This window comes from Theropithecus gelada, chromosome 15 (assembly GCF_003255815.1).
Source record: "Theropithecus gelada isolate Dixy chromosome 15, Tgel_1.0, whole genome shotgun sequence".
In the NCBI taxonomy this organism is placed as follows: Eukaryota; Metazoa; Chordata; class Mammalia; order Primates; family Cercopithecidae; genus Theropithecus; species Theropithecus gelada.
The window spans coordinates 18,854,133-18,878,930 of record NC_037683.1 but is presented as its reverse complement, the minus strand read 5'-3'; the positions used below and the strand labels follow the sequence as shown (position 1 = coordinate 18,878,930).

The 24,798-nt window shown below is 44.7% G+C and overlaps 1 protein-coding gene across 1 annotated transcript in view; it reads right to left on the bottom strand.

The window, feature by feature from the left end:
* The window catches only part of TTLL11 (tubulin tyrosine ligase like 11), a 268,572-nt gene that overhangs the window by 147,795 nt on the left and 95,979 nt on the right, over nucleotides 1-24,798 (bottom strand). Inside the window, exons 4-6 of the mRNA XM_025359662.1 lie at nucleotides 16,959-17,534; nucleotides 3,663-3,758; nucleotides 2,785-2,900 (exon numbers count right to left, since the gene is read on the bottom strand). Of these exons, the coding sequence (XP_025215447.1) occupies nucleotides 2,785-2,900; nucleotides 3,663-3,758; nucleotides 16,959-17,534 (788 nt within the window). The remainder of the gene's footprint in view (nucleotides 1-2,784; nucleotides 2,901-3,662; nucleotides 3,759-16,958; nucleotides 17,535-24,798) is intronic.

Here is a 24,798-nt window from a genome sequence, read left to right as displayed (position 1 = left end):
GCTGCTATTTATGACTTGATAAGTTGTAAAATGCCTTTCCTATCCTTCTCAATGGTCCTATGCTCCATTATTATTAAATTTTAGGCCTGCAGCTCATATAGATACATAGAATACAAGCTCATATACATAGAATGCAGCTCCTTTGGATTAACTGATGTAGGTAAAGAAAAGCAACTAGAACAAGAAAAACTAATTTTGTTTCAATGTCATTTAATGAAAATTAGTAGAATGCTTCTATCCCTTCATGTTTAGGTGGCAGAGCTTAAAAAGACTCAGGCCATACAACTCTTGAACTTCTTGTTCCCCATAAAGGAATAAGAATGCTGATGTGTCTCAAAAAGTGGGCGAAGGATATGAACAGACACTTCTCAAAAGAAGACATTTATGTGGCCAACAAAGATATGAAAAAAAGCTCATCATCACTGGTCATCAGAGAAATACAAATCAAAACCACAATGAGATACTGTCTCACGCCAGTTAGAATGGCGATCATTAAAAAGTCAGGAAACAACAGATGCTGGAGAGAATGTGGAGAAATAGGAACGCTTTTACCCTGTTGGTAGGAGTGTAAATTAGTTTAACCATTGTGGAAGACAGTGTGGCGATTCCTCAAGGATCTAGAACCAGAAATACCATTTGGCCCAGCAATCCCATTACTGGGTATATACCCAAAGGATTATAAGTCATTCTACTATAAAGACACATGCACACATATGTTTATTGCAGCACTGTTCATAATAGCAAAGACTTGGAACCAACCCAAATGCCCATCAATGATAGACTGGATAAAGAAAATGTGGCATATATACACCATGGAATACTATGCAGCCATAAAAAAGGAAGAGTTCATATCCTTTGCAGGGATATGGATGAAGCTGGAAACCATCATTCTTAGCAAACTATCACAAGAACAGAAAACCAAACACCGCATGTTCTCACTCATAAGTGCAAGTTGAACAATGAGAATACATAAGCACAGGGAGGGGAACATCACACACTGAGGCCTGTTGGGGGGTGGGGATTAGGGGAGGGATGGCATTAGGAGAAATATCTAACATAGATGATGGGTTGATGGGTGCAGCAAACCACCATGGCACGTGTATACCTATGTAACAAACCTATATGTTCTGCACATGTATCCCAGAACTTTAAAGTATAAAAAAGAAAAAGAAAAAAAAAAAGAACACTGTTGTGTCAAAGTCATCCTAAAAAAACTGTATTGCTATGCCATGCTGGCATACATCACTACCCAAATCTCCTTATAGTACCATACTATTTCTCAGAACCTAGTATCTGCTGGTGAGTCCAATAACTATTAGAGAATAGATTTTTGAGGAATGAGTTTTACTGCAGTAATTCTGACCAAATTGCAATTAATCCATTGCTTTTCCTTTGAGATGGCTAAAGAAAGCAGCTGCAGACGCATACGTACTGGTGAACACATTATTTGGCTGCCATTGGGTCTGAGCTGCTGAGAGGACAGCTTTGAAGCACTGATCGGTGGAAGAAGCCACACCTGCTGGGATTGGCCCATACAAACTACAGGTAAACATTCTCAGCCGAGTCTTGCCAACAATGGCAATCTGTGCCTCACAGTGTTCTCAAGAACACTCTGGAGAGGAACTCAGCCGGCTCAGCCGGACAGGCGCCATCCAGCCTGACTCAGACTGTGACCAATACTTCTTCAGGGTAATATTTTCTGCAGGGCAGTAGCACTCAGCCTTGGCTGCACAGCAGAATCACCTAGGGAACCTAGAAACTTTCTGTGGCCAGGCCTTCCACCCAGACCAACTAAAATCAGCACCTCTAGAAGTGGAAACTCTAGTATTGGTATTTCTGAAAGCTGCCCAGAGGGTTCTAACGTGCAGCCAAGCGTGAGCAGCACGACCATAGGGTGATATTTGGGCTTGAGCCCAGGTGGTGAGAAACTTTGATAGAGGAACCCACAAAACACCACTTGCTTAGGGAAGTCTGCATTCCTCCCAGTTTTGAACAATTACTGACAAGTGCTTTATTTGTCTGTGCACATTAGGGTTAATCTGATTAGTCTAGGGATGTGAGAAGTGCTATTTGAGATGCCTTTGATTTTTCTTCCTGAAACATTGACACAGTGATATGTACTCAACCCCTACTTTGTGAGAGCCTGGAATTTGGTAAACACAGAACAACATACTCAGGTGAAATATCATTCATTTCTGGGGTGATTCCATGGAGGGAGGGTGGAGCACATATATCCACCAACAATGCAATGTAAGGTACCACTGAGTGGGTGGGGACGAAGCGGAATTACAAGTGTTGTAAATATCATAGAACTGTCATTAAATTGGCTTTGCCAATTTTGAAACTGAAAGTTTATACTGCAAGAGTGTAAACATGAAGAAAATAAAAAGGAAGCAACTCTTACCATGTCCTAGTTACCTGTGGCCCTCTTCTCGTGCATTTTATTGTACTCTTTCTGCGCTTGAGGATTTCAGAGAAGCACTAGGTGCACAACGGCGGGCAAGTGGGTGGCCTAACCTTGAGGGAGATGGCTTCTTAGAAGAGCTATTCCAGATTTGGATAACACTCACAAATTCATCAACAAAAGCCCATTTGCCAGATTACTCCCAATTTGAGTCACTGGTTGCTTGGGGGCTGATATTTATAAAATGAAGATATTTTATTAGAATTGTTTAAGATGTAAATCTCACTCACAATGGTAGCAGGTTCCAAGAACTTACCTGCTTAGGATATAAAGCAGAGTTAGGAGGCAGAGTTGATAGAAATGAACGACATAGTACTTACTGGTTCTCCCTTTTCTTCTTAAGTGGGTCCATAAGGCGCAGAGTGTCTCTGATCACAGCCACTTTCACTTCTTCATCAACGAGGCTGGGAACATTTTCAAACACCCCTGGAGAAAGCTTGAATGGGTAAGGATTCTGTGTCACAGTGGAGACCGTGATTCAGTGTCAAGTGGCTATCCAGCTAGCTCCAGGGGTTATGCTGGTAAATTTTGCTTATGCTAATCTATAGAAGAAAATTTTTAAAGACTTCCTTTATACTACCTTAAGAATGTCAATTTCCTTTTATAAATTAACCAAATACATGAAGAGGAAAAATAGCACCATGTTCTTCTAATTATCAGAATTATACATGCTCACTGCAGAAAATTAAGAAATATAGAAAGGGGTTAAGAAAACTAAAATAATCCAAATAATCCCCCCTAAACCCAATATTGATATCTGCTGTATTTCCTTCCAGTTTTTTAAATGAATTTTTTGGGGGAGAGGGAGAAAAATATAACCACTGCTAAATGTACTATTTATCTTAGTGATTCAAGTATGTCAACATGACTAAATCATATTCATAGAATTTCAATTAGTTCATCTCCTGAGGCTAACTAATTAGTTCATGTCAAAATTGATGGGAAGGCTCAGCTGCTTCTAAGTTTCCAAACCTTAAAAATTGGAAAAACGGCATGCTGGGAAGTGACCATAGGTCAGAGAGGTCTTGTATTAACAGTCTATGTTCAGAACGCAACAAAACTGAAATTGTTTGACTTGAATAGAATTTGGCTATGAAAATCTGAGAATGTTCCATCTTGTTTTGTTAAGTGAGTAACATGAGGGTAGGAATATTCAGCTGTATGGCAACATAGTCAATGAGATGCTCAAAATACTTACTTCATGCTCATGTTCGATTCTCATACTGGGATTTGCATTTACTTCAAGTAGTATAGGCTTCAGATTTTTCATTAGAAGAATGTCAAAGCCTAAAATCTGGGCAGGATAAACACAATTCAGAATTACTGTCTCTATTGAGTACGGTATTAGGGTCATTAAGTTGAAAATAAGTTCAAACTCAGTCCCCAACCTTGGCCTTGACCCTGGCTTCTCTTGTCCACAGCCCCTCTTCCTCTGGGGGTACTTGTCAGACCAAATGGGCAGCAGAAAATTTTATAGGAACCTTGATAATGGGATGAGTTCCCACAGTGCATTTCAGCACTGTCTTTGTCATCTGAAGGGCTGTTAAGTTGATAACCTCTTTCTTCTTTAACAGGTTTTTTATGTTGAGGATGAGTAGTAGTCCATCGATTTCTCCCTCTGCCTTTTCTTCTGCTTCTCTCTGGCTTCTTAGCTAGCTCTCTGAGAATCTAAGGCTGCTTTTGGAAACCTGAGATATACATCAGTGTCATATAAAGACCTCGTTAAAAACCACCACATCGGCCGGGCTTGGTGGCTCATGCCTGTAATCCCAGCACTTTGGGAGGCCGAGGCAGGCAGATCACCTGAGGTCAGGAGTTTGAGACCAGCCTCGCCAACATGGCAAAACACCGTTTCTACTAAAAATACAAAAATTAGCTGGGTGTCGTGGTGTGAACCTGTAGTCCCAGCTACATGGAAGGCTGAAGCAGGAGAACTGCTTGAACCCAAGAGGTGGAGGTTGCAGTGAGCCAAGATGGTGCCACTGCACTCCAACCTGGGTGACAGAGCAAGACTCTCTCAAAAAACAAATAAACAAAAAAACCCCACCACATCCCCACAGAGTCAGAAGTGCTCAGAGCAGAACCCAGGTTAATGTATTTTGAAAAAAAGCAAATTCCCCAGGTGATTCAGATACACTCTCTTAGTTAAGAAGACAGGAATATTGATTAGGCACCTACCAGGCACCCATTACTATACAAAGCACTGATTATTCATAGTCTCATTGAATCCTCATGACAGTGTATTTGAAGAAAGGATTGTGTGCTCCGCTTTACAGAAGCAGAAACTGAATCTCAGGAAGGCCAGTGGATTTCCCAGAGACCGCCTAGCTAGTTAATCAATGACAGAGCTGGCTTTCACACCCAAGCAGGACTGACTACACAATTTATGTGGCCTAGTGCAACATGAAAATGCAGGGCCCTCTGTTCAAAAAGGATGAACAGTTTCACAATAGGATGTGACAACACAGCACGTTAAATCAAGCTCAGAGCCCTTCTAAGCACAGGGCCCTGCACCGTTGGAGTTCTCCAACACTGTTTGCTTCACGCCTGCTCTTACATCCAGCACTCTGCCTTGGGTGAAGCTTTGTCTTCCAGTCACTCAGGTTTCTTTCCATTCCTTACAGGCCCTACAATCGGGGCCAGCCACTCATGAGCATTTTGTTCTCTGCCTAAAAAAACTCTTCATCTGGATAACTTTTGCTCATCCTTGAGATCGCTGCCCCTAATGAGATTCTGATTTAGACGACAAGGACTTTCGATTCTCCAGAGGACTCTCGTTATCGCTACAGAAGTGATAATGCAGAAAATTTCTAACATAATTAATAGAACCCCAAGTCTCAAAAAGTAATGTGGAGAATAAAGAGAAAAAAGAAAAAGATAGGGTTGTAGACTCCCCTTCTCTGTGGATTTAGGGAGGAAAGATGAGGGAAATCCATTTACTTGTCTACATAGAATATGCATTAGTTAAATGATAATTATTAAACTGTAGCTCCATCCTTATTAATGAAATTAGAGCCTGAATGACCATTTTTGGGAGGTGATTCAAGATGAAGTTATTTTTCAGTGAAGGGCAATAAGGATGAAAAGTTGGGAAAAGTCATCCTCACTCTATTTTTCTTTCCTTGGTCATGAAAAGAAAGAAATGGAAATTCAGTAGAAAATGTTACATGTATTATAGATCTGCTTAATAATACATGACAAGTGGATGTGAGTGATGAGCCCTTTTAGAGACTCTGGTGACATCATCAGTCTAACTTCAGACCTGGTCTGAGACATGTGATGTTGATGAGGCTACAGAGAGCAGCAGGCTGTGGTGACGACGTTTATCATCCTTAGTCATCAACTCTTATTTTTTGGTATATTTTGTACTTTCTCAGCCTGGTGGACTCTTCCCAGTTCAATGCCCAGTGGTTTCATGAATGTAAAGCTGGGAATGCTGGGAGCTGGAGCAGGGGTGGTAAAGCCTCATCAGGCCTATTGATCTCTACCCACCAGTGGCATGATATTTTCCAGAACCTAAACTTGAGTGCATGTTTTTGAATATGCTGGATCTTGTACAGGAATGCTTTGGAGTCAGAAAGACCTGGGCTCCAATCCCAGCTCAGTCCCTTACACTAGCTAGATGACTCTAGGTAAGGTGCCTCACCACTCTGAGCCTCCATGATCTCATTTGAAAAATGAGGATAACAATAGCTATCTGTCAGGGTTGTTGATAATGGCAGTGAAAAGCAATACCTAGGCCTATGCTCATCATATAGAAGGTACTCAATATATGCTATCTCTTTCCAGTTTCCTGCCAATTCCACCAAAAAGAAATGGCATTAGTGTGCTTTGTAGTCAAGAGGGGCTCATTTCATATTTTAATTCTGCTTTTAACTTGTGTGACTACAGGCAAGTTACTTAGCAGCTCTAAGCCCAAGTTTCCTCATCCATAAAATGGAACTATGAATAGTACTTATTTACCTTAGTTCATCCATTCAGAAAGTCTTTATTTTTAATTTATTTTATTTATTTATTTATTTATTTATTTATTTAGAGACGGAGTTTCTCTCTTGTTGCCCAGGCTGGAGTGCAACAGCACCATCTCAGCTCACTGCAACCTCTGCCTCCCAGGTTCAAGTGATTTTCCTGCCTCAGCCTCCCGAGTAACTGGGATTACAGGCACGTGCCACCACGCCAAGGTAATTTTTATATTTTTAGTAGAGACGGGGTTTCACCATGTTGGCCAGGCTAGTCTCAAACTCCTGGCCTCAGGTGATCCAACTGCCTTGTCCTCCCAAAGTTCTGGGATTACACGCGTGAGCCACCGCGTCCGGCCCAGAAGATATTTATTTAATGCTTTCTATGTCGCAAGAACTATTCTAGCTGCTGGAAATACAACAGTGATCTAAACAAAGTCTTAGACTCCAGTAGGGGAGAAAAGATTAAATAAAGATAATGCAATATAACATTTTTTGCATAGTGCTTGATACATAGAAAGTGCTTAATGAGAGTCAGCTTTATGACATTTTTTAATAAGTTCAAGGAAATATGCATGATTTTCTTTTCAAAAGTCCAATAAAATATGTAGCATCAATGGATCTTAATAAAGAGAATCACATAACTGGGAGAGATGTAGAGTTATCCTGTCATAAAATCACAGAATGTCCCAGTTGGCAGAAAATCAGGTATTTACTTGGTCCAGTGGTTTTCAAACTGGGGTTCTTTTCTGGGGTCACAAGGGGGAGGCCAACCGATCAGATCAAATTTTACCTTTTACCTATGTGATATACTGGGGTTCCCAGAAAAAAAAAGCTGTACTTTCTTTTTTTTTTTTTTTAAATCCACTTTGTGCAGACAAGGAACATGCAGCTTAGAAATGGGAAAGCCTCTTTCCAAGTCCCTCTAACAGAGCAGGAATTGTCAAACGGAGAGACAGCTTTTCAACCATGTGATATTCTGCCTCCCCTATGTGTTGAGAACTTCCTACTTGAGGGGCTCCCTGGGGGGTTTAAAGGTATCTGTCCTTCATTCATGACCTCTAGAAGCTTCAAATCAAGTTGGGGAGATTCCTGAGCCATTAATTATAAATTTATGCGAAGGCTCCAAACTACAGCCCAACAACAGGGGTTCATTCCTGAGCCCCACACCTATGCTTCCATCTGCATCCAGAGTATCCCCAACTGGGAGGTCCTAGAGTCCACAAATTCAGTGTATCCAAATGCACTCTGTGGTCAACTCTTTCTAAGATGGTCCCAATGATCCCTACCTCCTGGTATTCATTCCTTTTATGTAATCCCCCCTCACACACACTGGGGTATGACCTCACCCAGTGAATTGTTTCTAACAGAATAGGGCAGAAATGATGAAATGTCTCCTCTAATATTGGGTTATAAAAAGACTGTGGCTTCTATCTTGGGGTGCTTTCTCTCACTCTCTTGCTCACTCACTCGGAGGGAGGCCAGTTGCCATATTGTCGTGAGCTGTCCCATGGAGATGCCCAGGTGACAAGGTACTGATTTCTCCAGCCAACAGTCAGGGGGTACCTGAGACCTGCCAACAGGCATAGGAGTGGGCTTGGAGGAGGAGCTTTCCCCAGTTAAGTTCTGAGGTGACTGCAGTCCTGGCCAACATGTGGGTTGCAGCCTTGCGAGAGACTTTGAGCCAAAAGCAATCAGCTAAGCATAAATTCCTGACCCACGTATACTGCAAGACAGTGGATATATTTGTTGTTTTAAGCTCCTAAGGTTTGGGGTAATTTGCTACACAGCAATAGGTAACGAATACACCGTATTTTTCTAAAATCTCCTTTGCTTTCTGTATTCCTTATCCACCCAATCGCACAAGTGAAAACTTTCCTCTTCATCCCTTACAACTAGCTGGTCACTAACACCTGCATACTCTACCTTCTAAAAAACTTTCTAGACCTGGCCCATTCCCTCTGCTTCTACTCTCCGCAAGTCTATGCCATCTCTCGCCTTTCCTCTGCTCTCAAACTCGCCCCTCTAATTCATCTGACACAAGGGGCTGCCAGAGCCATTTTTCTGAAGTGCAAATAGACTATTAACACTCCTCTGCGTAAAATCCCTGTCTACAAAATGAAGCACAAGTCCCACAGCATGTCCTACAAATTGCTCTATGGCCTGACATCTGTCAACACTCCAGCTTTATCTCCTCCCACTTGCTACTACTACACATCTTGGGCTCTCATTGTGCTGAAACATTAGTAGTTCAAGGATGCTTTACTGCTCTCTGCCCTCATACTTTTCTGCCTGAAGGCATTACTTACTTTATCAATTATTTATTGGGCACTACTAGATACCAGGCACTGTTCTTGGCACTGAGCATAAAGCAGTGATAAGACAAAACTCCTACCCCCTTGTAGCTTATGTTTTAGAGGGAAGAGATACCACAAGCAAGTCAATAATGAGAGCGAGGTAAGAGCACAGAGTGTGATACAGTGGGTGGAGGGGAGCATTTGGTGATCCACCTAGGAGAGCCAGGGGGGCCTTTTTAAAGAGGAGACACTTGTCATTCCATTGTCTCTGGCCAGAACAGTTTCTGATGAGAACATTGTGGTTATTCTTTGTTCTTCTGAACATAGTGTATCTTTTCTTTCTGACTGCTTTTAAGATTTTCTGATCATCACTGATTTTCCAATAGTGTGATTATAATGTGGGGGGGAGTGTGTGTGTGTATTTTACTTGGAATGTTTTGAGCTTCTTAGATGGTGGGTTGATAGATTTTTTTCAAATCTGGAAAATTTGGGCCATTATTTCTTCAAAAGTTTTTTTATATTCCCTCTCTCTTCTGCCCTGGGACTTCAATTACACATGTTAGACCACCTGATGTTGGATCATAGTCCACTGAGAGTCTGTTCTTTTTTTCCTTGTCATTTTTCTCTATTTTTGGACACTTTCTATTGCTATGTCTTCAAGTTCACTGATGATTTCTACTTCAGCGTCTAATTTGCTGTTAATCACATCCAGTGATATTTTCACCTCAGAGATTATATTTTCTGTTATAGAAGTTTCATTTGGCTCTTTTCACTAGCTTCCATTTCTCTCTTTACTAAGCTTATATGTTCCTTAAAATTTCTGTATATAGTTATAACAGCTGTTTTAGTATCCTTTTCCTGCTAGTTTCATCATTTCTGATAGTTTTGGATCTGTTTCTCTTAAATGATTCCCCCATTGGTAAAGGTTACCTTTTCCTGTTTTGTGGAATGTTTAGAGATTTTTTGTAATTGAATGCCGGACACTGTGATATTTCAATGCTGAGAGTCTGGACTTTGTCTTCCTTTTAAAGTGCTGGGCTTTGTTTTGGCAGTCAGTTATTTGCAAATCAGACTGATGCCTTCAAAGCCTTTTGCTTATGGTGAATAGGATGGATCTAGAGTAATCTTCATCCCAGGGAAGATTTAACCCTCCCCATTAAGGCAGAACTTCTTTGGAGACTCCATTGCATGCTCCCAGCCATCACCAAAGACTCTTCACTCCAACTTTTCAGTGCTCGAATGCCTCTCTGCCCTCTGTGAGCCCTGGAAATGGTTCAGCTTATCAGTCCCCCAATTATTCTTTGTCCAGTTTTGTGGATTAACCCTCCATGCATGCACAGCCTAGGACTCAGCAGAGACCCACTGAGATCCCATGCAGCTTTCTGGAGCTCTTTTCCTGCTTAGCTCCTTCCTTTCTATAATTCTGCCCCACAACTTCCAGCCACCTTAGCCTTCCCAAACTTCAATCTTCATCTCCTCAACTCAGTGAGGTCACTGGACGCTGTTTAGGTTCACCTCCTCTGTGTCCATATTCCAAAAATTGCCCCCAGACGAAAAGCTCAGGCAACCATAAGACTCACCTTGGTTTTTTCCCCCTTTTCTCAGAGATCACAGTGCTGAGTTATCTGTGGTCTAAAGTCTGAAAATGCTTCTTTCATGTACGTATTCATATATATTTCTGATAGTCTAGTTGTTTGCAGAAGGTTACATTTAGTCTTTGTTACTCCCTCATCACCAGAAGCAAAAGTCTCAGGGAGGTGACATATGGACAGGGGCTGAATAAAGTGAGAGAATAAGTCATTTTTGGGCTGGGCATGATGGCTCACACCTGTAATCCCAGCACTTTGGGAGGCCGAGGTGGGTGGATTGCCTGAGGTCAGGAGTTCGAGACCAGCCTCACCAACATGGTGAAACCCTGTCTCTACTAATATTTTAAAAAATTAGGTGGGCATGGTGGCAGGTAGCTGTAATCCCAGCTACTTGGGAGGCTGAGGGAGGAGAATCGCTTGAACCCAGGAAGCGGAGGTTGCAGTGAGCTGAGATGGTGCCATTGCACTCCAGCCTGTGTCAACAAGAGTGAAACTCCATCTCAAAAAAATAAAAAGAATAAGTCATGTTTGAATAGCTGGGGAAGAGCATTCCAGGCAGAGGGAACAGCAAGAACAAAGGCCACTTCTGAAGAACAGCAATGAGAGAGCGAGAGGCAGAGGGGCAGAAGATGAGGTCAGATAGACATGGGGCAGATGGTACTGCATCTTGTAGACCATGAGAAGGAGCTAGGAGTGTAAGTACAATGAAAAAGCCATTGGAGGGTTTCAGTGAGGAAAGTAACTGAATCCAGCTTGCGTTTCAAAGCATCTCCTTGGCTACAGTAAGAAAAATAGGCTATAGGCAGCAAAGGTGGCTATGGCAGCCATTCAAGTATGAGGTGATGGCTGCCTAGACTGGGATGGCAACAGTGGAGTTGGTTAGAAGTGGTTGCATTTGGGAATATTTTAAAGGATATTTGTAAGAGTTGCTTATGGATTGGATGTATGAAGGAGGGAAACACAGAAAAGAAGGATGTCTCAGGCTTTTGGACTGAGTGACTGACTGAATGGCACTTGTTTACTGAAACAGTAAAGACAATAGAGAGTAGGTTTGGGAGGGAAGTCAAGAGCTTGACTTTGGACATGTTCAGTGTTTGATGGCTATTAACTATCCAAGTAGAAAATTAAAGTGGACACTGGGATATACCAGTCTGGAGCTCAAGGAAAGGTCAGGACTGGAAATACAGCTGTGGGCACCAATAGCACAGAACTGGTGCTTAAAGCCATGGAGGCTACATGGGATCATTTAGGAGTGATTGCCAATAGGCGGACACCTTTCCAAGGATGGAGCCCTGAGACTCTCCAACACTGACAGGTCCAGAAGAAGAGGCTGAGAAGCAAGAGCCAGGGACATAGGAGAAAAACTGGGAGTGTATGCTTTTATCATATTCCTCTTGGCAAACCCTTATTCATGCTTTATGCTCCAGTTTAAGCATCTCCTCCTCGGGGAAGCCTTCCCTGACAGGGTTAGGCAAAGTTAACGACTCCCTTTTCTGGGCTCTCCCAGCATCCCACATGGACCCTCTCATAGCATTTTTTTACAAGGGACTGGAGTTCTCATGAGTCAGCTCTCCCCACTACACTCTGCACCCCCTTGGAGCAGGGACCTTGTCTTATCCATAACCACACGCCCATACTAGCTCAGGGCTTTTCTCAGTGGGTGCTCAGGGAATGTGTTAAAGTCCAAAGGAAGAAAAAGCTGAAATATCAGAAGTGGTTTTTGGAGGAAGGCTTTATCTAGGAGGTGGGGCTTGAATAGCACTTTAGAAGGCATTGAAGTTCAAGAAACAGCAAGAATGGGAGAGAGCGTGCCAGGTCAGCCAAGACAGAAGAGAACCAAAAGGCAGCAATAGGAAAGCACAAATTATGTCCAAGACAGCAATTGGATCTGTTTTTCAAGACTGCAGGGCTCAGGGAGGGTACAGGGAAGCTAGATTGGGGCCGGGGTCGGGGGTGACAAATGCCAGGCTAAGGAAATGGTTTTCAAACTATGCTCCTTGGAATGCTCGTGTTCCCGTTAAGTTTAAAATGTGAATATTTCATGGTTTCTTATAATTTTAAGGGACTTCGTCATAGACAAATTTGAGAGCTGTTGTGGTTACAGATAACAAACAATGGAATAATCGTAAAACTGTCATTTATTAAGTGCTTCCTATGTGCTAGGTGCTGTGCTAAATATTCTTCCTAGTTTGCTCTTATTTGCACTTACAATAATTCTGAGAGGGAGGTACAAATATGGTCTGTAACTGCAGATAAGGAAGCTGAGGCTAAGAATTGTTAACTTGCCAAGAAGACCAGCTACAGGTGCCAGGGTTAGCTCAAACCCAGGCCGTCTAAATACCAAATCCAAGCCCTTGACCACTTGCTGCATTGTTCCTTGGCCTTCTTCCCTTGGGGTAACTGGGCTGAAGGGTAAGGAGGAGGTCAAAAAGAACAAAGAATAAAGAGGAAAAACATCTTAGGATTTAGGAACAGCATCTCCTTCAGGCATCTAAGGGAAAGGATCATGGGCCAAGGAGAGAATTAGATACAGGGAGCTAGAAGAAGATACAGACCAAGCAATGGAACTGAACGTTCTTGAAAGCTGAGCTGGAAGCCTTTCCTCCGCGTGTGTTATTTCTGCCATATGATTCATCTACACTGAGACAGACCTTGCTGTACAAGCCAGTGCACACTGGTGCCCTCAAGAAGACTGACATGAGGATATGTTGCTGGGAGTTACCTAGGCAATGACAGGGGACAGGCTGGGAATGACAGGGAAGCCACGTTCCTTAGCAGCAGATTACAGGAAACCTGCCCACAGCCTGAGCAGTGCCCGCAACTGCTCTGGGCCATCACAATTTCCCAAGTCGTTATTGTGGCTATGACTGGAAAGGGGTCACCGTCATAAGTTTAAGATAAATGTGATTTCTTTGGCTAGAGTTTACGTTCTGGAATGCTGCAATCTGGGTCAAGCCCAGGCAACAAGCGAGAGGGGCTGTATGGCAAAGAAGTCATGTGTTCTATCTGCACAGAACATTACAGCTTGAAAATCTTTATCATATCTTTATCATATTGGAATTTGACAACAACCCGGTGAGGCAGGCAAGGAAGATGAGGCGCAGAGAAGTTAAGTGACTTATACACAAGAACACACAGCAAGTCAATGGCAGAACCTAACCAGATCCCTAAATCTCTAGGTTCCAAGTCAGCTCAGGTATGTGAGACCCAAACTGAAAAGTGCTCTTACAAGTGATAAGAATAAAGTAAGAGAGGGCTCCAAGGAGAAAAGGATACCATTTTCTCCCTTAATGACTCGGAATCTGAAATGTATGGTAAGACAAATTCCAAATATCTAATACCTTATACCCTGTCGAAGTGTTGTCACCCACATTACTTCACAATAAGAGGCAGGCAGGGAAGTGAGCGTAGGTGATTTACAGAGAAAGATGCAGAGGCTCGGAGTGGTGAAGAAACACGCCCAAGCCCGCAGAGCTGGAAAGAGGAAGAGCGCTTCCTTGAGCCTGGCCTCCCCCTGTGCTCCTCCTCTCGCCCAGGCCTGGAAGCATTTAGTGTGGTCAAGCAGTGGGAAACAGTCCCAAGGCTGTGGTTCCATTTGCAGACATGATCTGTCCAAACCAGCAGCTCCCTCCCTGTCTGCCCCCTCCACCAGCTCCCCACAGCTTGGGCCCTACTGATGGCTAACCCATGTGCCTGTCCACAGCAAGACAAGCAGCAAAACAACCAGCCTTGCCCTCCACCCTGCCACTTGGTCCAAACCAGGGCTCTGCGGCCTGGCTCTGCATGCCGGGCCCACATGATACTCCTGGAATAGCTGTCATTGTCAAACAGATCCGACCACATGGTCCCCCGGGATGACCCCTGGACATGTCCACGTTGCAACTTATCTCCTTGACCCTAACTTTTTGATGGCTTAGGTCGGGACTTGTTTTCTCTGGTCCTACCTCTAAGTTCTGCCCTTTTCTCCTTTCTAATGTTTTAAGCCTCCTACCTGATGGCCGAGCTGTCCATCCTCCCTGGGAACCAAAGGCCAGGGGTCCAGTTTCTCGGGACAGATTTCTGGATGGCAATTACCCCTTCCTGGTACTGATCATGGCCTGAATTCCCCTCCAAAAATTCCCCTCCAGCCTGCCTGGAAATCCTGCTGACTGGTGCCCAGCCCCTGGGGTGTCCTCTCTGGGTTTGGGGCTGCACTTTGGGACCAGCCTCCTCTTCTGTTGTTGAATGAATGTCCCATCCACTAGAGACACTGCCCCACTCCCTCCCTTCTCACTTCTTGTCCCAAGAGACCTGTCACCTGCCTGCTGTAGACTGGAAATAACCCAAATGTTCCTCGACAGAAGAACTGATAATAAACTGTGCATATTCACAATGGAATCTACAACAGTGCAAATGAGACAGTATCCACGACCCCCACCAGCATGGGTGGACCTTTGAAACCTTATGTGTAGTGGAAAAGAATGTTGCAGAAGACTCCATACTTTATAATAGCATTTTTATAAAACTCAAAAACAAGCAAAACAAAACAATATATTATTTAGGGATACATTCATACCTAATAAAAGTATTTTCAAAAGCAAGGAAATAATAAACATAAAATTCAGGGTAATGTCTATCCCAGAGCTGGGCAGGGACATGGTATGGGGGTGAAACATACTGGCTGGAGATCTTGGGTTGGGAGGAGGGTTTGAGATAATCATTTTGTTGTTTGGCTTCATGGCTTACAAGTATGTTTCATGTATTCTTTTTTCATATATATCGAGTGCTACAAAATGACTTTAAGGATTAGATGGAGAGGGTGCCAGAAGTTCCTCCTCTTCTCTTCTCCTCCCCTCACTGACTGATCTGGGGGCAGGAAAGTGTGTACCTATGGAGTGTATGGACACCATGTCTGCCCACCCCGCACTGTCACAGCTAAATGGCCTGTAAGAATGTTCCAGCCTCATTCCTCATTTCCTTCCCTCCCACATTCTGGCTGAGTCCACCAGACTCTGGCCCTGGCTCCATCGCTCTGCTGAAGACAATTCTCCAGTCAACTCCTTATGAGTGGAGTGGACAGTTTCAGGGCTGGTCTTGCCCGGCATCTCAGCAGCATTTGACGCGCTATCCCTGCCTGCTTCCCTGAGCACCTCCTCCTTGCCACTCGGGCTCCTTCTCTCCTGATATTTATTCTATCTCAAGACACTGCTTCTTGGCCTCCTTTCCTGGCTCCCTCCCCCTCCCCTGCCTGTCCCTTAGTGAAATGATGATGCCCACAGGTGTCTTCTCAGTCCTCTCGTCACCCTCTTTGGTCACCATTTGCTGACGAGTTCCCATCTCCGTCCCCGACCCAGACCTCTGTCTCCTGAACTCCAAGCTCCAAATATCCAATTGTCCCCTCAATCTCTCCACTTGGATGTCACATAGGCACTTTAAGTCCAACTCCCAACCTTCCCCCAACAGCCTGGTCCTCTTCCAGGGGCCTCTATCCATCCATGCAAGTACCCAAGCCACCTGCACATCAGCCTCGTTTCCTCCCTGCCCTCACTGCCACCATCTCTCCTCTCTCTCCAGCCTCATCCAGTTACCAAACTGAGCCCCTCTAGTTCCTTCCCTGTCACCCAGATCTGTCTATTCCCCCTATCTGCACCACAACCTTCCCAGTCCAAACCAGTGTCCTCTCCCACTTGTGTGAAAGCAACTGTCTCCTAGGGACCTCCCAACTTCTGGCCTTGTCTCAGTGTGTTCTTTACCCTGTAGACACACTGTTCTTTGTAACATGCAAATCTGAGTGCATCTTTCCCCTGCTTAAAAGTATCCAGGGACTGCACCCTCCACCCCCGGCAATACCAAGGCTCTCGACACAGCCCCTACCTTCCTCTCCCACCTCACCTTTCCTCATCTCCCCCTACATCTCTGCCTTAAACCCCACCCAGCAACCATACTCAACCTCTTCCAGTGCCTCCTGCTTCCCATTCACCTCTCTGGCTTCAGCACGTTTCTACCTGGAACGCTTTGCCTCCCCCACCCCTACCCAGTTTCTCCTGCTTCATCTAACTCTCGCTCCAGGTTCCAGTTCGACTGCCATTTCTTCTGGGAAGCCTTCTCTGACCACGCCACTCCCGCCCAGAGAATGTTACGTGGCCTCACAATCTCAGCACCTCAGACGTTTCCTTTTCTACTCTAGCACTTATAACCCTTCATAATCATTGCTTTTTAAATTATACGTCTCTCACAACAGACTCTATGCATCAGCAAGCAGGGCCCTGACTTACTGTCTCAACAGAACCCAGGACAATGCCGGACCCCTTCTAAGCGTATGGCAAAAGCTGTTGAATGAGCAAGTGAATGAATGAATGAGTAAATGAATGAATGTAAAACTCTGCTTTACATACGTTATCTCATTTAATTCTTACAAGAACCTTTTAAGGTAGGTATTCTTCATTTCATTTTACAAGTAACAGAAGGGAAGTAGCTTGCCCCAAATCACATGGCGAGCAAACAGAAAGCTGGAAGTTGGGCCCAGGTTTAACACCCAAGCCCAGAGCACCACCAACCCTGTCCCATCCTCTGGCCATCCCACCCTGATCACTCATCCCACACGAAGCCAGAGAGCCCTCTTGAGGCCGGTTAAGGCTGGAAACGCAGGCTGGGAACTGGCAATGGTTACCTGGAAGCATGTGGGGCCCGGCCGCCCCGTGGGGATGTCTGACTGGTAGAAGACTTTGAGCTCTGGAGTCAGCGCGATGACCGTCTTAATCACCAGGGAGATGATGTCAGACCAGACCTTCTTGATGTCAACGCCTTTGGAAGACAGTCTACAAAGGATGCTGGAAAAAGTCCTTTTGCTGCCGGTGCTAGCACTGTCCGAATGGACGAAGTTGCCGCTGTGGATGTTCAGTGAATAGTTGGTTAAGTGCATAAAGATGTGGTGCAGGTTTTTGGAGGTGGGCTCCTGATATGGCTCGGTACAAAACCTAGAGAGTCCGTCTTTGGCTATATAAATCTCTAAGGGGTCTAAGGACTTGAGTAAGACATACAGACGAATATCAAACTTGAGCTTGTCGATAAGGAGAGGTTTGCAGATGTACTCCTGGACCACCGCCGGCCTGCTCTGGAGGGTCCCTGCCAGGCGGATGTCACTGGGGTCTTTAATGAGGTAGATTCCGTCACCCTGACAACCACCATCAGGTTTCACGATAAAAGTGGGCTTCCAGGAGGGGTCATCGTCTTTCACCATTCGAACCTGGAGGGGGAGAAAAGGATGGCAGACATTATATTCTTTTCCCTCTGGATCCCTAACACAGAGCGGGGCCTTAGCAAATGTGTGGTGAATAAGTGACAAGATGATCCCTGCCGATCTGAGCAGGGGCTGAGCATCTTCCGTGGAGACTACACTGCACCAAGTACTGAGATAGTGACATCAGGATTGTCCCCAGTCTTGTGCTCCAGAGCGAGGTGGAGAGTGTAGTGGATTGGCAGTCATAAGACTTGGGTTCAAATCCTGCTTTGCCAGTTATTAGCTACACTTTGAACAGGTCATATGACTAATAATAGGGCTGAGAATGATAATGATGGTGAGCTAATATTATTTATGAGCACCTGTGAAATGCCAGGCACTATATCAGGCGATTACCTAATTAGCTCATCTAACCCTCACAGAAAATATGGTTGTGCCTTTTTATGTCGGGAACAGAGAGGGCACAGCAGATGCTAAGGCCATGGGTGTTGGAGTCAGATGGCCTGGGCTCAGACACTGGCCCTGCTCCTTACCCTGCAGCCTTGGACAAGTGACTTAAGTTATCTACACCATTTCCATCTGTGAAATAGGAGTAAGGTTGTTTTGAGGATTAAATGCATTCATAAATGCAAGAGACTAAGCATCTAGAACCTGAGAAATAAAAGACAGTTCAGGCCGGGCGCTGTGGCTCAAGCCTGTAATCCCAGCACTTTGGGAGGCTGAGATGGGCGGATCATGCGGTCAGGAGATCGAGACCATCCTGGCGAACATGGTGAAACCGCGTCTCTACTAAAAATACAAAAAAAAAAAAAAAAAAAAATTAGCCGGGCGTGGTGGTGGGCACCTGTAGTCCCAGCTACTCGGGAGGCTGAGGCAGGAGAATGGCATAAACCCGGGAGGCGGAGCTTGCAGTGAGCTGAGATCTGGCCACTGCACTCCAGCCTGGGCGACAGAACGTGACTCTGTCTCAAAAAAAAAAAAAAAGTTCAAAGCCTGGCTGTCACTCTTTTTAGAAGATGAAGTGACTTGCCAGCTAACATAGGGGCAGAATTGGGATCGGAATCTAGATTGATGACTGAAGCCCTTGGACCTTTCTCTATCCTACCATGTCTTGGTTTCCTCACTTTAAAAATGGGGATATAGACACCTACCTTCACTGGGTCATTGTAAGGATGAAATAAACTAAAACGTACAAAGGGCCAAGTGCAATACCAAACATGGAGCCGAGCTAGTGCACAGGAAATGTTTGTTTTATGTTTACATCCCTTCTAAAGCTCATCTGGTAGACCTGACCAATCCTTCCGTCCGTTGAGATCTTTTTGAAACCAGATCCCGTCGTCCACAGTATTTGCTCTCCTCCCACCTCCAGGTCAGTGGAACACTCACATAATTAACTATCCGGGCACTAGACCAGTCCAGATAGTCGGTCTGGACCTGTGGATCTGCATAATTCATCCTCGCTCCATTACCCCGGATGCTGGTGAGGTGCTTCCTGCAGCTATGGAGAGCGGATGGACTGAAATGGCAGGAGAGGAGGTTTTCACAAGCAGAGAGAAGCTGGAGGAAATGTAAGGGTGGATTTGAAAGAGGAGCCACGCTCTCTGCAGCTTCTGGTGTGAAAGTTCCCCTCTGAAATCTGAGGGCAGTGCCCGGCAGGCTGAGTTGGTGGGTGCCCCAGTGAGGGACTCCTTTCAGCCCTCCGCCTTTGCTGTGTAAGCCCAACCCAGGACATCTGCACTCTGGCTTGTACTTATCTCTTTGACCAGCCTATATTTCTAAATGAAGCTTTTGCCAATTCCTTGGGCACTATCAGTTTTTCCAGGCTTGTAAAAGATCTTTAACAATGGAGAAACACTTAAAGCCTTAACAATGGTCCACATCAATTGTTTCCCCTTGTCAGCAGGATCCCAGAATGGAACTTCACAAGAGATCAATGCAAGCCTCCCAGGGCCTTCCACTGAGGCTTTCTTGCAACTGTGACCTTGACGTTTATGTAGTTATTTAATATTCAACCAAAGCATTCGTACACTTGGCCCTTTACAGTAAATATAAGTGTGCTGGACAAATGGTAGTTATGGATCAGGAAGTGAAAAATGTCAAGTTTGCACTGATAGGAAATTTTTCCCTCTGGAAAGCTTTTGCTATGCCAAAGACACTAACGGTTCAATATATTATCCAGAGCAATATTTTCTCCTTTGAATTCCATGTGTATGCCTTAAATAAATTAAACTACCTGGTCAATAGTCTCCGTCACTCATTGGATTCCTGAATACTTCTTCTGCTCTTTGCCAGAATAGTGCCATACAAATCAAGATTATTAATACTCATAGAATCATTGAATTTTTTAGAACTAGAAGAATCCTCAGAGATCAACATCATCCAGTACTCTCAAAAGTCAAGGGGGAAACTGAGGCTCAGAGTGGTGACATGACTTCCCCTGGGTCCCACAACTGGCCAGTAGTATGGTCAGGATGAGAACTGAGGTCTCCTTACCCCACCTCAAGTTTTACCTCTAAGATAAAACTGAAGATCTCTTGTTCCTCTTATTACTGAAGGAAAGATCCTCCTAATGTATCAGACAGTACTGAGGTCTGTGCTCTGGCCTCACCCTAAAAGATTTTGACCCTGAGTATGGCCATCCAGGAACTATATCTGTAGATCCTGAGTTGGCCAGACTGCCCCAGTTTCACATCTTCTGTCTGGGTTCTTTGCTTGTTAAAGCCCAGGTGTGATCTATAGGAAACCCTCACAATTGTTCAGAACGTGGTTCCCATAGCCACCAGACCCTTCCACCACTGCTACCGTAAAAAGAGAAACATTTTTCAAAATTCATATTCACTCTCCTCTGAGGTTTATTTAAGAATGACCCTTTCCCAGCAGCTATTAAAGTTAAAAAGTAACACGTTGGCTCTTAAAAAGAAGTCATGGACCAGAATGGAAATCTCATCGATATACCTGGGCCCCAGCCTCAGCAATTCTGACTTAATCAATCTGAGATGAGACCTGGGCATGTGTATTTTGGAAAAATCACCGCAGGTGATTCTGACGAGCACTCTGTCTGAGAATCACTGGATTAAGTGAATTAAATAAAAATACCATCTGAAACCAATATATTGAATGAAGTATTCTGCACTGGTGTTGGCTGGAGTGTGAGGAAGACTTGCACTTATGCTACAACTGATGGTATCTCTAGTTTTATCCAAACCCGCTGTTGGACCTGAAATCCATTACCTTGTAACTGTATACACGGATGGCTGAAAGAGATACGCAGAGGAGGTAGTGGCCTAATTTCCAGGCACTCCTCGGGCCTATTGAAAAATTTATGTGGTTTTTACTGTCCCCTAGTGGACATTTAGAAAACGCTACTGGGAAAGTCACCCCGTTCAAAATTCCAACACTACTGAGCAGTAAGATACTCTACTAAGATATTAAAATGGTCTTAAAGAAACACCACTACAAATGAAACTCACACATGGCACAAAATGGATGTATCCTGAGGATACTATGCTAAGCGAAATCAACTAGACCCAAAAAGAAAAATACTGTAAGAGTGCACTTATATGAGGTACCTAGAGCAGTCATATTCATAGAGGCAGAAATTACAATGGTGTTTTCCAGGGCTGGGGTGGGAGAGAATGGAGAGTTAATGATTAATGGGTATAGAGTTTCAGTTTTGCAACATGAAAAAAATTCTGGAGATGGATGATGGTTGTACAAAAATGTGAACGTACTTAATGCCACGGTACACTTAACGTACATACCACGTTCATTCAAAAATGGTTAATCTGGTAAATCTTGGGTATATTTTACCAAAATTTTAAAATTAATTTTCAATTTTTTTAAGCCACAGCTTTTGGTAAGCTAGAAATAGTACTACAGTGAAAAACAAAAAAATCTGGATTTTAGTCCCAATTGTTTCTGACTGTGTGACCTCGAGAAAGTCCCCTAACTTTCTGGGCTTTGTTGTAGTCACCTATAAAATAAATGGGTCAGACAAAGGTCCCTGGCTTCCGCCAGCAAGCAAGTGCTGAACCGTGATTTATCTTGACATCACCACAGTTGAAGGCCGCGTTACAAACACACAAGTGGCATTCATCACACCGGAGAGTTCCTGCTGTGCTGTTTGGATCAGCACATTGCGATGATCTATAAGAGGAGGAGATTTGGATCTGAGATTTATGAGGCATTTGAGGAAATCAGCAGGGCATTTGGAGGAAGCAAGCTAAAATGTTTGGAGGGAGAAATTCAGCAACTAGAATATCAAGCCACAAAACATTATTAGCAATGAGGGGCAGGTAAGAGGCCAATTTCTGAAGAAATACTGTGTCTGCAATACTGAAGAAGTCAAAACCAGTTAGGGCACTCCTTTGTCACTCAGGTGGATTTGCATCCAATCTTAGCAACTCAGACCTTTGATGTCACAGGCACACGCTACAGATCTCAGGCAAAAACAAGCCTCTGGTAGACAAAATCAATGTCACACAGTGCATGCCAGACAGGAGGCAGGACCAGCCCCTGCCAGCCTCAGGGACATGAGCCTGGTACCCAGGGCAAATTCCTACCTCAATGTTCAAGGCAATTTCTGAGTCCAGTTAAGATGGAAGGCAGTCTGCAGTGAGGTTACCTAGGGCCAGATGGAAAGGGCAAGAATGGCCTGTTGGGGCAGAATGGGAGAAAGAGCAGTGAGGCAGAAAGGAAGGACTCGAGCAGATGATGTGCTGCTTCAGTGGGGGGTTATGAATGCAGGAACAGGCAGGACACTTCGGGGAAACTGCAGATAATTCTGATGGCTGGAGAACATAAAGGAGGTGGAGGGGGTGTGCAATGGAAATCCCACTAGTGAGATAGGCAGGGGCCAGATCCCACCACCACCACCGATAATAGTAATGGCATTAGCATACACTTGCTGAGGCCTTCCTATGGGTCAGGCACTGTTCTAAGCACTTTGGAGGTATTATCTCACTTAATCCTCACGACAATCCTATTTTACAGATAGGGAGAGGGAGGCCCAGAGATGTCAAGTAACTTGTCAAAGATTACACAGCCAATAGGTCACAAAGCCAGGATTTGAACCCAGGCGGATTCCAGAGCCCATGCCAGAATAAATGAGGGATGTATGAGAAGAAAGGGGATGGAGGAAGATCGGGCCTAGCTAGGAGGTAAGGCCTCATAGGGAAGGCCCTCGAATGTTGCTTTAGGGAGTTTGAGCAATGTCCTAAAACGATGGGGACTCCCTGAAAGGTTTTAAGAAGAAAGCAACTTAATTAGATGTGTACTACGTGAAGATGCCTCAGGCTATCACATAGAAAATGTACCCAAGTGGGTGGATGGTCTGGGGCAGAGAGGAAAAGCCCAAACTGAGGCTGCAGTGGAGTCAGAGGGAAGGAGAGAGGTTTAGGAAATATTTTGGAGCTAAAATCAACAAAACTGGGTGAATGGGAGAGGGAGACAGGAACATAAAGGATAATTCCCCTATGTCTAGGTAGTCACATGAAATACAAGGGGAGGAGGAAAGGCTGGGGCAGGCAGTGGGAAGATGATCAGCTGGGCAGAGGACCCTGGAGGGCGCACACCTGGAGAGGTTTGTGGTCCCTGGGAAATGTATCTGGAGCTTGGGAGAGAGATCTGGGGTCATCAGGCCCCTGAGGATGGCCGAGGCCCTCACAATGGGCCAGATTACGCAGAGATAGGATGGAGAGGAAGAAGAGGGCACCTGGCCAGAGGCTGGAATGGGCAGAACAGGCCCCAAAACATCTTGCATTTATACTGGATCTGCAGGCGAAGGATGGAGTTTCAACTGACGAGGTACATGCATCCACACATCACCAGAGCACCCAGGAAGAAGATAGTTTGGAAGGAATAAAGCCAGGTTTAGGAAGGTCCCGAGACTATCAAAATTCCGAAGACCTGCGCTGGGGCAGGGACAGTGGGGTTGAAATAGGGAGCTGAGAGAAGAGGTAGAATCAGGGCACATGGTGACTGGATGGATGTGAAAAGGGAGAGACGAAAGGGTCATGGGTAAGCTCACGGTTTGGGGCTTCAGCAATATGGGGAGGGGTGATGGTACAGATTTAGGGACTACAGGGAGAGGAGCAGGTCTTATTGAAGGAAAGTGGGGACAAGGAGAGGAGGAATTCACCTCATCAAATGAGTATTATTTGCACGACTCCAGACAGAGCTAATTTAGGACTTTATAATATTCCACAAGCCCTTTACTGTTCATCGGAACCAGGCCAGGTTGTCCGTTATCTCCTACAGATGATTAATTCTGATACAGCAAGTCTCCCAGGCTTAGAAAGAATAAGAGCTGCTGTCTGACAGAGATGAGACTCAGACTCTAAACTCAGATGGGGCATACCTTGAACTGGAGCACAGGTATCCGAACAGACCTCTCAGCTCCGTGGTGAGTGCGGAAACCACGGGCCCATGAGAAGTAGTGCCTGCCACTGTGCGGTCAAACATTTTCACCACTCCCTGACTTTTGAAGAGTTCCAGTTAAGAAAATCTAAGCAGCAAAGAAAGCAACCCTGTTCGGCTTATCACTGATGATTACCCTGAGTTTACTGGAGCGATGGCATCAATTAACCCCAAGGAGTTGGGGCTGACCCCTTGCATGCATTCCTCACATGGCCTGGATGATCCTCCCTTCCTTGGCAGCCAGCACCAACGCACCCTGGCAGTCTCGCTTCCTGCCCTTCCCTCCTGTCCTCTGTCTCACCTCGTTGCCTTTACACCGGCTTTCCCTGGACCTCCACCGGCCTCCTGCCCCTTTTTGCCTGTAAAGCCCCGCCCATCATCTATGGTCCCTTGGGAAGTTCCCTCTAAGAATCATTTCCTGGCCTGCAACCCTCTATACAAACATCTTTTCCTTCCCAAAGTCCTTCTCCATATTGAGCTTCCCCATATCTTCATGACTTTGAGGCCCAGGAAGGAATCATCACTACACACACACAGAGACACACACACATGCACACATGAGTACACACATGCGAGCACACACACACACACACACTATAAACAAAGAAACTGAGGCCAAGGGGCAAGGAGACTTGCCCAAGGCCACACAGCTAGTAGCAGAACCAGAACTATTAGGTTGGTGCAAAAGTAATAGAAGTTTCGCCATTGAAAGTAGGTGAAAACCACGATTACTTTTGCACCAACCTAAATAATACATTAAATCTTCTGATATTCAACCTTAAGCTGTTTCTATCATAATTAATTTAGGCATCTGAAGAAATCTTTCAGAAGAAAACTTGGAATAAGTACTCTC